Source organism: Salmo salar, chromosome ssa25, assembly GCF_905237065.1.
Source record: "Salmo salar chromosome ssa25, Ssal_v3.1, whole genome shotgun sequence".
Taxonomy (NCBI): domain Eukaryota; kingdom Metazoa; phylum Chordata; class Actinopteri; order Salmoniformes; family Salmonidae; genus Salmo; species Salmo salar.
Window position 1 is genome coordinate 9,206,506 of NC_059466.1, and position 13,171 is coordinate 9,219,676.

Here is a 13,171-nt window from a genome sequence, read left to right on the forward strand (position 1 = left end):
CACCTGGACAAAAGGAACACCTATTTGAGAATGCTATTCATTGACTACAGCTCAGCGTTCAACACCATAGTGCCCCTAAAGCTCATTTCTAAGCTAAGGACCCTGGAACTTAACAGCTTCCTCTGCAACTGGATCCTAGACCTCCTGACGGGCCGCCCCCAGGTGGTAAGGGTAGGTAACAACACATCCGCACGCTGATACTCAACACGGGGGCCCCTCAGGGGTGCGTGCTCAGTCCCCTTCTGTACTCCCTGTTCACTCATGACTGCACGGCCAGGCAGAACTCCAACACCATCATTAAGTTTGCTGATGACACAACAGGGGTAGGCCTCATCACCGACAATGGTGAGACAGCCTATAGGGAGGAGGTCAGAGACCTGACCATGTGGTGCAAGGAAAACAACCTCTCCCTCAACGTGATCAAGACAAAGGAGATGATTGTGGACTACAGGAAAAAGAGGACTGAGCATGCCCCCATTCTCATCGACGGGGCTGTAGTGGAGCAGGTTGAGAGCTTCAAGATCCTTGGTGTCCACATCAACAACAAACTAACATGGTCAAAGCACACCAAGACAGTCGTGAAGAGGGCATGGCAAAACCTATTCCCCCTCAGGAGACTGAAAAGATTTGGCATGGGTCCTCAGATCCTCAAAAGATTTTGCAGCTGCACCATCGAAAGCATCCTGATGGGTTGCATCACTGCCTGGTATGGCAACTGCTCGGCCTCTGACCGCAAGGCACTACAGAGGGTAGTGCGTACGGCCCAGTACATCACCAGGACCAAGCTTCCAGCCATACAGGAACTCTATACCAGGCGGTGTCAGAGAAAGGCCCTAAAAATCATCAAAGCCTCCAGCCACCCTAGTCCTAGACTGTTCTCTCTGCTACCACACGGCAAGCGGTACCGGAGCGCCAAGTCTAGGTCCAAGAGGCTTCTAAACAACTTCTACCCCCAAGCCATAAGACTCCTGACCAGCTAATCAAATGGCTACCTAGACTATTTGCACCCCCCCCCCCACCCATTATGCTACTGCTACTCTCTGTTATTGTCTATGCATAGCCACTTTAACAACCCTACCTGCATGAACATAATTATCTCAAATACCTCGACACCGGTGTCCCCGCACATTGACACATTGACTCTGTACCGGTACCCCCTGTATATAGCCCCGCTATTGTTATATACTGCTGCTCTTTAATTATTTGTTTTTCTTATCTCTTACTTTTTTAACTCTTTTTTTGTATTTTCTTAAAACTGCATCGTTGGTTAAGGGCTTGTAAGTAAGCATTTCACTGTAAGGTCTACACCTGCTGTATTCAGCGCATGTGACAAATAAAATGTCATTTGATTTGAAATTGTGATGTAGAGGCACCTTCAGAAGGGAGGGGATCGGTATGAAATACACTCCCTTCTAGATGTGCTGGGTGGTACCACCTCAAGGCTTACTATAAATGCAGGTGACAGCGTGCCTTATTTGGTAATGGTCTTGGTAAGTGGAGTGTGTCAGTACATATTGCATGATGCTTCTCTGACTAGACAATTGATGTTACACAAAATTCAAAAGGCAGTAAGGCACATTTCCGCATATGACCAAATTCAACGTTTTTGCTTACCGTTTCATACACATCTATGTGTTTTTACAAAGAAAATAAACATCTAGGCTATGAGGATTATCTTTTTATATTCATAGCTACATCCATCGTAACAAGAAATACAGTATTTTTCTACATTGTAGAATAATAGTGAAGACATCAAACTATGAAATAACACATAGGGAATCATGTAGTAACCCAAAAAGTTTTAAACAAATCAAAATATATTTTTATTTTAGGTTCTTCAAAGCAGCCACCCGTTGCTTGATGACAGCTTTGCACACTCTAGGCATTCTCTCAACTGGCTTAATCTGGAATGGTTTTCCAACAGTCTTGAAGGAGTTCCCACGTATGCTGAGCACTTGTTGGCCGGCTTTTCCTTCACTCTGCTGTCCAACTCATCCAAAACCATTTCAATTGGGTTTAGGTCGTGTGATTGTGGAGGCCAGATCATCTGATGCAGCACTCCATCTCTCTCCTTCTATGTCAAATATCCCTAACACAGTCTGGAGGTGTCATTGACCTGTTGAAAAACAAATGATAGTCTCACTAAGCGCAAACCAGATGGGATGGCGTATCGCTGCAGAATGCTGTGGTAGCCATGCTGGTTAAGTGTGCCATGAATACTTTATTTCCACCGGTCTAATGTCCACTGTTCATGATTCTTGGCCCAAGCAAGTCTCTTCTTCTTGTTGTTAGTGTCCTTTAGTAGTGATTTTTTGCAGCAATTCAACCATGAAGGCCTGATTCACGCAGTCTCCTCTGAACAGTTGATGTAGAGATGTAGAGAGTCTTTTACTTGAATTCTGTGAAGCATTTATTTGGGTTGCAATTTCTGAGGCTGGTAACCCTAATGAAATTATCCTCTGCAGCAGAGGTAAATCTGGGTCTTCCTTTCCTGTGGCGGTCCTCATGAGAGCCAGTTTCATCATAGCGCTTGATGGTTTTTACGACTGGACTTGAAGATACTTTCAAAGTTCTTGAAATGTTACCGATTTACTGACCTTCATGTCTTAAAGTAATGATGGACTGTCGTTTCTCTTTGCTTATTCGAGCTGTTCTTGCCATAATATGGACTTTGTCTTTTACCAAATAGGGCTATCTTCTGTTTGCCACCCCTACCTTGTCACAACACTACTGATTGTCTCAAATGCATTTACTTCTCTGGGCAAGGTGGGACGTAACCGTCCCACACTATTCACCAGCCAGTGAAATAGCATGGCGCGAAATAAAAAACTGCAAAAATATCATAATTTCAATTTCTCAAACATACGACTATTTTGCATCATTTTAAAGATACACTTCTCCTTAATGTAACCACATTGTCTGATTTCAAAAAGGCTTTACAGCGAAAGCAAAACATTAGATTATGTTAGGAGAGTACATAGACAAAAATAACCATACAGCCATTTTCCAAGCAAGGATATATGTCACAAAAACCCAAAACACAGCTAAATGAAGCACTAGCCTTTGACGATCTTCATCAGATGACACTCCTAGGACATCATGTTACACAATACATGTATGTTTTGTTCGATAAAGTTCATATTTATATCCAAAAACAGCATTTTACGTTGGCGCGTGATGTTCAGAAAATGTATTCCCACCAAAAACTTCTGGTGAATGTGCACATAAATTTACAAAAATACTCTTCATAAACGTTGACAAAATACATTACAATTATTTTAAGAATTATAGATACAGTACTCCTTTATGCAACCGCTGTGTCAGATTTAAAATAGCTTTTCGGCGAAAGCACATTTTTCAATATTCTGAGTACATAGCGCGCCATCAAAGCAAGCTATACAGACACCCGCCAAGTTCTGGGGTCACCTAAACTCAGAATTAGTGTTATAAATATTCTCTTACCTTTGCTGATCTTTGTCAGAATGCACTCCCAGGACTGCTACTTTTTGTTCGAAATAATCCATATTTATGTCCAAATACCTCCGTTTTGTTCGTGCGTTCAGGTCACTATCCAAAGGCATAATGCGCGAGCGTAATTCGAGACACAAAAAGTCTAAATGTTCCATTACCGTTCTTAGAAGCATGTCAATCGTTGTTTAAAATCAATCTTTATGGTATTTTTAACGTAAAAATGCGATAATATTCCAACCGGACAATAGCGTATTCATTCAAGAAGAAAAAGAAGGAACGGAGCTCTAGCAGGATCGCGATTCACCAATCCCTTTGTCCCCAGGCAGTCCACTCATTGACTTGAGCTCCTATACTCTGCCCGGTTACAGGAGACGGATGAAAAATCTTTCTGAAGGATTTTGACAGCCAATGGAAGCCTTAGGTAGTGCAACGTGACCCCACAGACACTGTAGTTTTGATAGGGATTAGAAAGAAGAACTACAATTCTCAGATCTCCCACTTCCTGGTTGAATTTTTCTCAGGTTTTTGCCTGCCATATGAGTTTTGTTATACTCACAGACACCATTCAAACAGTTTTAAAAACCTCCGAATGTTTTCCATCCAAATCTACTAATAATATGCATATTCTAGTTTCTGGGCCAGAGTAGTAACCAGTTTAATTTAGGTACGTTTTTCATCCGGCCGTGAAAATACTGCCCCCTATCCCAAAGAAGTTAAGAAGGAAAGAAATGTTAATTGAAATGCATTCCAGGTGACTACCTCATTAAGCTGGTTGAGAGAATGCCAAGAGTCTGCAAAGCTATCATCAAGGCAGAGGGTGGCTACTTGAAGAATCTCAAATATAAAATTTTGATTTGTTAAATGCTTTTATGGTTACTACATGATTACATATGTGTTATTTCATAGTTTTGATGTCTTCACTATTATTCTACAATGTAAAAAATAGTAAAAATAAAGAAATGCCCTTGAATGAGTAGTGTCCAAACTTTTGACTAGTACTGTGGATGACAATGGTAGTCATGTCAACTTGTTTTTTCCCTTAATCACTATGACCGATTGGTGGTGCAGTCCGCTAACAGTTGGCTCATAGCTCAATAGTTGTGAGTTCTAATCCCACATGGGGCAGATATCTTTTATTTACAAACATTCATCCCGTGCCCACACACTTCTAATTCTGAAAGTAAAAGCAGACATGTGAGAGGAGTCACCCTGGTAGTAGTTGTGGGTTGTATTCATTACCCAAGACCATTCTGTGAGTTAATTTGACCATTGGAAAAAGAGCTACCGCGTAAATACTGCATTGCAGGTTGGATTGAATTGAGCCCCTAATCTTCATTTTCAGGGGGCTTATTTTGACACAATACTGCAATAAATTTAAGTCCACATAAAAAAAAATATGAACGTTAGCCCCATGGAGGATTTGAACTTACACCGCAAGTGCCTATAGATGTCAGGAACTCTGCAGCCTAGAACTGTTTTGCTTGTGATGCACGTCATTTTTATTATAAGAGCATGCCTGTGGACTTCTGGTAAGTATGATTTAGTGAGAAAGTGTAAAGGTCAGGTAGAACTAAGTTTACCCACCCCCAAAGAAATATTTATGAACAATTCCCCCCACCCACAACTTCTCACCTGAATACAATTTTTGGAAATTTGAGTGTTTCCAAGCTTATATGAAATCTGTCGGGGATACTTGCTGTTGAAATCTAGTGATATTGATGTCAGCCAGTGGTGTTAGATTTTTGCCATTGAAAGGAAGTGTGTCTGTGTGTGTGTGTGTTTAGAACCGTGTGTTTTTTGTTTATCTAGATGAGGTGATATCAGACAATCTGTGACCATGTCTCCCCCCTCTCTCCGTTCCGTCTCCCTCTTCTTCTCCCCCATGTCCCTCCATCCCTATCCATCTACCCCATCTCTCGCCCCAATAACAATTCTCCTCCCTCTCCCCATTTCCTATGCAGTATCAGATGCCATGTAGCAATGCCATGAGCCGGCAGTTGTACCAACATCGTAGTAAAGTTTGTAGTAACGTTGTGTTGCAGCACCAGCAGGACCTCCTGGCTCTGAAGCATCAGCAGGAGCTGCTGGAGCACCAGAGGAAGATGGAGAGACACCGCCATGAGCAAGAGATAGAGAAACATCAGAGGGAGCAGAAACTCCTGCTGCTTAAGAACAAGGAGCGTTGCCAGGAGAGTGAGTGGCTCAGAATTACATCCTTTTTCTTTTTTTCTTTCTCCCCCTTTTTCTCCCCAATTTCGTGGTATTCAATTGGTAGTTGCAGTCTTGTCCCATCGCTGCAACTCCCGTACGGACTCGGGAGAGGCGAAGGTCGAGAGTCCTCCGAAACACAACACGGACGACGCTGGGTAAAGGGCTTCATTGCCAAAATCCCAAAGTATCCTTTTTAAGTGCCGTAGTAAATTGCCTCCAGTCTCATAAAAGTCAGCACGTAGGCCCTGAAATGTGATTTAACATGTGTCTGTATTAGTAGTCATCATATTGTACTATGTGCCCCCCGCGCTGCTTCACCGGTTGACATGTTAGTCACTTGTTGTCAGCTCTGTCTTATTCTCATTCATTGTGTTTCTCTTTGATACACACTTTTACAGACATATGCACACGCACAGACTTATTTTGCTCCCTTTTTACTCTTGCTCTTTTTTTCCCACTCTTTCCATTTTCTCTCTCTCCATCTCTCTCTCCCCGTGTGGAGGATCCCCTCTGGGAAGTGTTAGCGGTGTGATGGCAAGGTGGTAATTGAAGAGAGAGCTGTGAGAGAACGCACCTTGTGATACCTTGTTTAAAAAATAACAAAAAACACACCAACACACTAAAAAAGCCCATTTAACTGCCACAGTCTCGGTGGAATTCCCATGAAAGCATGTATTTTTCCCTCTATGGAATCTCTGTGTGACTCTACTCCAACAGATTACAGTTCTGGGCCCAGTTTGCCGATAGCGATGGAACTTAGGCTTACGAGTGTTTTAACGCTGCATATTTCCTACGACGGCCGAAGATGTAACACGCGTTTCCCAAAACACCATGCAGAGAGAATGGTCGGTCAGTGCGTCGTTGGAACATGTGTCGATACTGATAGGATTGAAGGAAAGAGAGTGCTGCTCTCGGATCAGCTTTCTCTGTTCAAATCTTTCCTGAACATTATAATTATTTCACAGTACTGACAAGGGATCAGCTCCTGGAGAGATATTATCACATACGGCTGCAAATATTGAGGCGGCCTATTCTAATGAAATAAAAATGCATTAAATCACTAATTTGCAGACATGTTAGGCTGCACATCATGAAATATATTGAGACAAATTAAATAGAGTAGCCTACAAGTAGCAAAATATAACTAAATTGATTGAACATGAAATGTATTTGAATATGATTGAAAAAAGGCCTACAGTGCCTTCAGAAAGTATTCATACCCCTTGAATAATTCTACATTTTGTTGTTATAGGCTGAATTCAAAATGGATCAAATACAAACAATTCTCACCCATCTACAAAAATATTTTTGTTACATTTTTGCTAATGTATTGAAAATGAAATACATGAATACCTAATTTACATACGTACTCACACCCCTGAGTCAATACTTTGTAGAAGCGCCTTTGGCAGCGATTACAGCTGTGAGTCTTCCTGGGTAAGTCTCTGAGAGCTTTCCACACCTGGATCGTGCAACAATTGCCCATTATTCTTTTCAAAATTCTTTAAGCGCTGTCAAATTGGTTGTTGAACATTGCTGGACAACCATTTTCAGGTCTTGCCATAGATTTTCAAGTAGATTTGAGTCAAATCTGTAACACTTCATTGTTGTGATGCCAAAATTCTAGCAAAATGCATAGCGCATAGAATTAAAAAGGTATTATTGGATATTATTCATCCTAATCCTAATATTATTCATCCTTTTTACATGGACGATACATAATATAAGACAAGTACTGGAAACAATAGAACACTAATACAATTTTGGGAAACCAGGCATGGCATTCATAGCAGACTTTAGAAAAGTCCTTTGATAAAGTACGACTGGGATTTATATAAAAATGCCTGGACTATTTTAATTGTGGAGTAAATAATGGCTACTTCGCAGAAAGTATTAAATTGTCAAGAGGAGTAAAACAAGGTTATCCACTGTGGCATATATATTTATTATGGCAATCGAAATGTTAGCTATTCAAATCAGATCCAACGACAATATCCAGGGCTTAAAAAACAAAGGTGTACGCTGACGATTCATGTTTTCTTTTGCATCCGCAATTTGGATCCCTCCACAGCCTCATAGAGGATCTAGATAATTCTTTAACCTCTCTGGATACAAAACATATTATATATTGGATCGCTAAAATATACAACTTTTACATTACCGTATAGTATACCAATAAAATGCTCCAATGGTGAAGTAGACATACTCTGTATTCATATCCCGAAAGAAAGAAATTATGTAACGTACTGTAATACGCAGGGAGTCAGGAAGGAGTTGCAGAAGGTGAGTTTAATAATGAAGCAAAGCAGATGAACAAAACATAAGAAGCGTAAGAGCAAACAGTACTAGCTAGTGACTGCTGTCTACCGAGGGCTAAATAAAGGGTGAGTAATCAAGGAGATAATGATGACCAGGTGTGCGTAATGATGAGGAGCAGGTGTGCGTAACGATTGTTGCCAGTGCCGGTAGTTAGTAGACCAGCGATGTTGAGCGCTGGAGAGAGGGAGCGGGAGTAGGCGTGACAAATTATCTCACTACAATACTTTTTTATAGAAGGAAAGCCAAATTAGATAAGATCTTGCTTCCACGGAAAGGACAACACCTTTCTATTTGTGGAAAAATCACCCTGATTCATTCTTTAGTCATATCAGTTTACCTATTTATTTAGGGCCCTGCGTATACCTAATGACTTGTTTTATTGAACTTTGTTTGGAACGGCAAGCCAGACGAAATTAAACGGGCCAAAGCATATAATGAATATGAATTCGGAGGGCAGAAATGATTAAATATTAAAGCTTTGGACCTCTCACTAAAGGCTTCAGTCATAGAAAAAGTAAACTCCTATCTGGTTCTTTAGCAGATTAGTAAGAATGGCTCACCCAGTGTTCAAGAATGGCCCTTTTCCCTTCATTCAGAATACAATCTCTCACTTTCAGTTATTTGAAAATTAAATAATATCCAAAATATAATTATTTTTTAAAACAAGCCATAGAAAGCTGGTTACAGTTTCAGTTTAATCCACCAGAAAAGACAGAACAAATATTACAACACATATTAAACTCAAATATACTAATTGATATAAAAATATATATTTATTATACATTTGAAATAATATATATATTTACAAGAAAATATATATGGGGGATTGGAAATACTGCAGACAATTAAATTGATAGAAGCCACAAACTATCTACAATATTAAAGCTGATCTACCCCCTAAAAAAACATATAACATATTAATTTAACTCGGCCACTCAGGAACATTCACTGTCTTTTAGTTTATTGTCCTGAAAGGTTAATTCATCTCCCAGTGACTGGTGGAAAGTAGACTGAACCAGGATTTAATCTAGGATTTTGACTTTTAACTCCGTTCCAGTTCTTTTTCATCCTGAAAAACTCCCCAGTCCTTAACAATTACAAGCATACCCATAACATGACGCAGCCACCAATATGCTTGAAAAGATTAAAGTGGTACTCAGTAATGTGTTGTGTTGGATTTGCCTCAAACATAACACTTTGTATTCTGGACAAAAAGTTAATTTCTTTGCCACATGTTTTGTTTTGCCGTATTTAGTGCCTTGTTGTAAACACGATGCATGTTTTGGAATATTTTATTCTGTACAGGCTTCCTTCTATTCACTCTGTCAATTAGGTTAGTATTGTGGAGTAACTACAATGTTGTTGAGCCATCATCAGTTTTCTCCTATCACAGCCATTACACTCTGTATATATTTTAAAGTCCCCATTGGCCTCAAGGTGAAATCCCTGAGTGGTTTTCTTCCTACAGTGTGTGTACTAACTGGATGGATTGATACACCATCCAGTGTCCAGATGCCCTTCTTTGCGAGGCATTGGACAACCTCCCTGGTCTTTGTGGTTGAATATGTGTTTGAAATTCACTGCTCGACTGAGGGACCTTACATATAATTGTATGTTTGGGTTACAGAGATGGGGTAATCATTCAAAAATCATGTTAAACACTATTATTGCACACAAATGTTTACTCCTGAATTTATTAGGCTTGCCGTAACAAAGGGGTTGAATATTTATTGACTCAAGACTTTTCAGCTTTTCATTTTTTATTAATCTGTAAAATATTTGAAAACATAATTCCTCTTTGACATTATGGGATATTGTGTGTAGGCCAGTGACAAAAAAAAAATGTGGAAAAAGTCAATGGGTGTGAATACTTTCTGAAGGCACTGTATAATCTTTATATTTTAATAATGCAGTCATCTTGGTTTTCATTTGCAGCATCATTTTATACTCGCTTGTTTAAATCAATTGCAAAGACATTGGCAGCTTTGTGTTTGTAGTCAACTTTGTTCGGAAGTTATCAGTGGACGGATAAACCATGTGATTTTATGTTGAGCGGAGATCTTCTGGGTATAAAGCGACGCGGGAGGGCAAAAAAAAGGGTCTAACGATGCAGTTAGCTGTTCTACGAGTGGTCTGAGGCAGGCGTTAGAGCAAAAGCGTTTTCAAGTGATCCGTTAATAATGATGGTTTCGGGAAACAGCTCGGAGATTTAGCGATGCTCCTACGAAGGTTCTAACGATGGTTTGGGGAAACAGCTCGGAGATTTAACAATGCTCCTACGAAGGTTCTAAAGATGAACTTAGCCTTAAGATGCTTTTGGGAAACCGAGCTCTGTTCAGTCACTCCTTCAGGCTGCATTCTATAGTAGTATTTCACTCAGAATGATTCCGTGTTGTTTCATTTCTGTTCCCCCATTGGATTCAGTTTACTATCACTTTTAAATTATATAGAAAGGCTATATTTTAACTAAATGTCATTGGGGCATGTAAAGATCTATAATTCAAGTTTAATCCAACAGCAACGAGGAACCACATCTGAAGCGGGAAACAGAATGATAAGTGTTCCTCCAGGCTATTTTGAAGGTTGTATTTGTAGTACTTCTCCTGTCATTTTGTAGTCCCTAATCCTTGGCTTTTCGCTCATCTCTCCCAGGTGCGGTGGCCAGCACAGAGGTCAAGATGAGGCTGCAGGAGTTTGTCCTGAACAAGAAGAAAGCCCTGGCCCAGCGCAGCCTCAACCACTGCATGTCTACCGACCCACGCTATTGGTACGGGTGAGTATCTTACCCACACCCTTACTCTTACCCAACTATAGGTAAAGTTTAACTTACTTATGCTGGTGCAATGTGCCAAATGATGACATGTCAGAACTCAATGTTCTTCATGGAAGCTGCATAGCCTCACAGCCCCCCCCCCCAATCCACCCCCATCCTGATTTTGTAGATGTTAAAGGATATGATCACAGTGGCTTGCGGAAGTATTCACCCCCATGGCATTTTTCCTATTTTGTTGCCTTACAATCTGGAATTAAAATAGATTTTTTGGGGGGGTTGTATCATTTGATTTACACAACATGCCTACCACTTTGAAGATGCTAAATATTTTTTATTGTGAAACAAACAACAAATTAGACAAAAAAAAGAATACTTGAGCGTGCATAACTGTTCACCCCCCCAAAGTAAATACTTCGTAGAGACACATTTTGTAGCAATTACAGCTGCAGGTCTCTTGGGGTATGTCTCTGTAAGCTTGGCACATCTAGCCACTGGGATTTTTGCCCATTCTTCAAGGCAAAACTGCTCCAGCTCTTTCAAGTTGGATGGGTTCCGCTGGTGTACAGCAATCTTTAAGTCATACCACAGATTCTCAATTGGATTGAGATCTGGGCTTTGACATTTAAATGTTTCCCTTTAAACCACTCGAGTCTTGCTTTAGCAGTATGCTTAGGGTCATTGTCCTGCTGGAAGTTAAACCTCCATCCTAGTCTCAAATCTCTGGAAGACTGAAACAGGTTTCCCCTCAAGAATTTCCCTGTATTTAGCGCCATCAATCATTCCATAAATTTTGACCAGTTTCCCAGTCCCTGCCAATGAAAAACATCCCCACAGCATGATGCTGCCAACACCATGCTTCACCGTGGGGATGGTGTTCTTGGGGTGATGTAAGGTGTTGGGTTTGTGCCAGACATAGCGTTTTCCTTGATGGCCCAAAAGCTACATTTTAGTCTTATCTGACCAGAGTACCTTCTTCCATATGTTTGGGGAGTCTCCCAAATGCTTGCCTATTTTTTTATTTAAACAATGGCTTTTTTCTGGCCACTCTTCCGTAATGCCCAGCTCCTTTTGAGTGTACAGCTTATAGTGGTCCTATGGACAGATACTCCAATCTCCACTGTAGAGCTTTGCAGCTCCTTCAGGGTTATCTTTGGTCTCTTTGTTGCCTCTCTGATTAATGTCTTCGTTGCCTGGTCCATGAGTTTTGGTGGGCGGCCCTCTCTTGGCAGGTTTGTTGTGGTGCCATATTCTTTCAAAAATAAATTATAATGGATTTTATGGTGCTCCATGGGAAGTTCAAAGTTTCTGATTTTTTTTAGAACCCAAGTCTGATCTGTACTTCTCCACAAGTTTGTCCCAGACCTGTTTGGAGAGCTCCTTGGTCTTCATGGTGCCACTTAGTGGTGCTGCAGAATCTGGGGCCTTTCAGAACAGTTGTATATATACTGAGATCATGTGACAGGTCATGTAACACTTCGATTGCACACAGGTGGACTTTATTTAACTAATTCTGTGAATACTAAAGGTAATTGGTTGCACCATATCTTATTTAGGGGCTTCATAGCAAAGGGGGTGAATACATATGCACGCACCACTTTTCCATTTTTTAAATATATATTTTTTTTAATAAGTACTTTTTTTTCATTTCACTTCACCATTTTTATTTTGTGTATGTCCATTACATGAAATCCAAATAAAAATCTATTTAAATTACAGGTTGTAATGCAACAAAATAGGAAAATTGCCAAGGGGGTGGAATACTTTTGCAAGGCACTGTAAGCAGTATAGTAACAGCCCCATCTCGCCTTCTGATACTAGGTAGAATTACATCCATATTGCTTGCACCTTATGCAATCCACTCAGTTCTACACAAGTGTACATGGGTTAAAGGCTAAAGCAGTGGTATTCAAAGTTGGGGTCACCCTAATGGGGCGTCAACATTTTTATTCAGTTTTTTTATTCACTTTTTGGTGGGGGTGGGGGGATAATTAAGATTACAAATTATTTTATGGGACAATATACAAACGTTTTTGAGAAAGATAAATTAGAATACAAAAATATACATAGAGTAATTGTTTTTATTGGTTTATTTGCATTTTGATAAGAAAGGAAAAGTGCTATCTAGAGATGAAAATGTAATGAATTGAAGGTTATTTGTTGATGTAAAAATAGACATTTATCGATTTTATGGTTGTGTTATTAGATTTGGGGTGGGAAATTCTGGTGGAAAAAATGGGGTCCACGCTGAAAAAGATTGAATACCAATGGGCTAAATGGTCTATTTAGGATTGGGTCTCACTGTCTGTGCCTCAGATCGAATCTACTATGTAGGACCACTCTTTCTCTCTACCTCTGCTCTCTCTCTTTCCCAATTTCTCTCTTGCTCCCCTCCTCCCT

The 13,171-nt window shown here is 40.2% G+C and overlaps 1 protein-coding gene across 5 annotated transcripts in view; it reads left to right on the forward strand.

Annotated features, from left to right (window-relative positions):
• LOC106586120 (histone deacetylase 4) overlaps positions 1 to 13,171 on the forward strand; it is a 177,207-nt gene that overhangs the window by 76,818 nt on the left and 87,218 nt on the right. For 4 of the 5 annotated variants that reach the window (XM_014172999.2, XM_014172996.2, XM_014172998.2 and 1 more), the window contains exons 3-4: positions 5,514 to 5,664; positions 10,654 to 10,774. In XM_014172999.2, coding sequence (XP_014028474.1) covers positions 5,514 to 5,664; positions 10,654 to 10,774 — 272 coding nt within the window. The remainder of the gene's footprint in view (positions 1 to 5,513; positions 5,665 to 10,653; positions 10,775 to 13,171) is intronic. The other variant, XM_014172997.2, reaches the window with a different exon arrangement.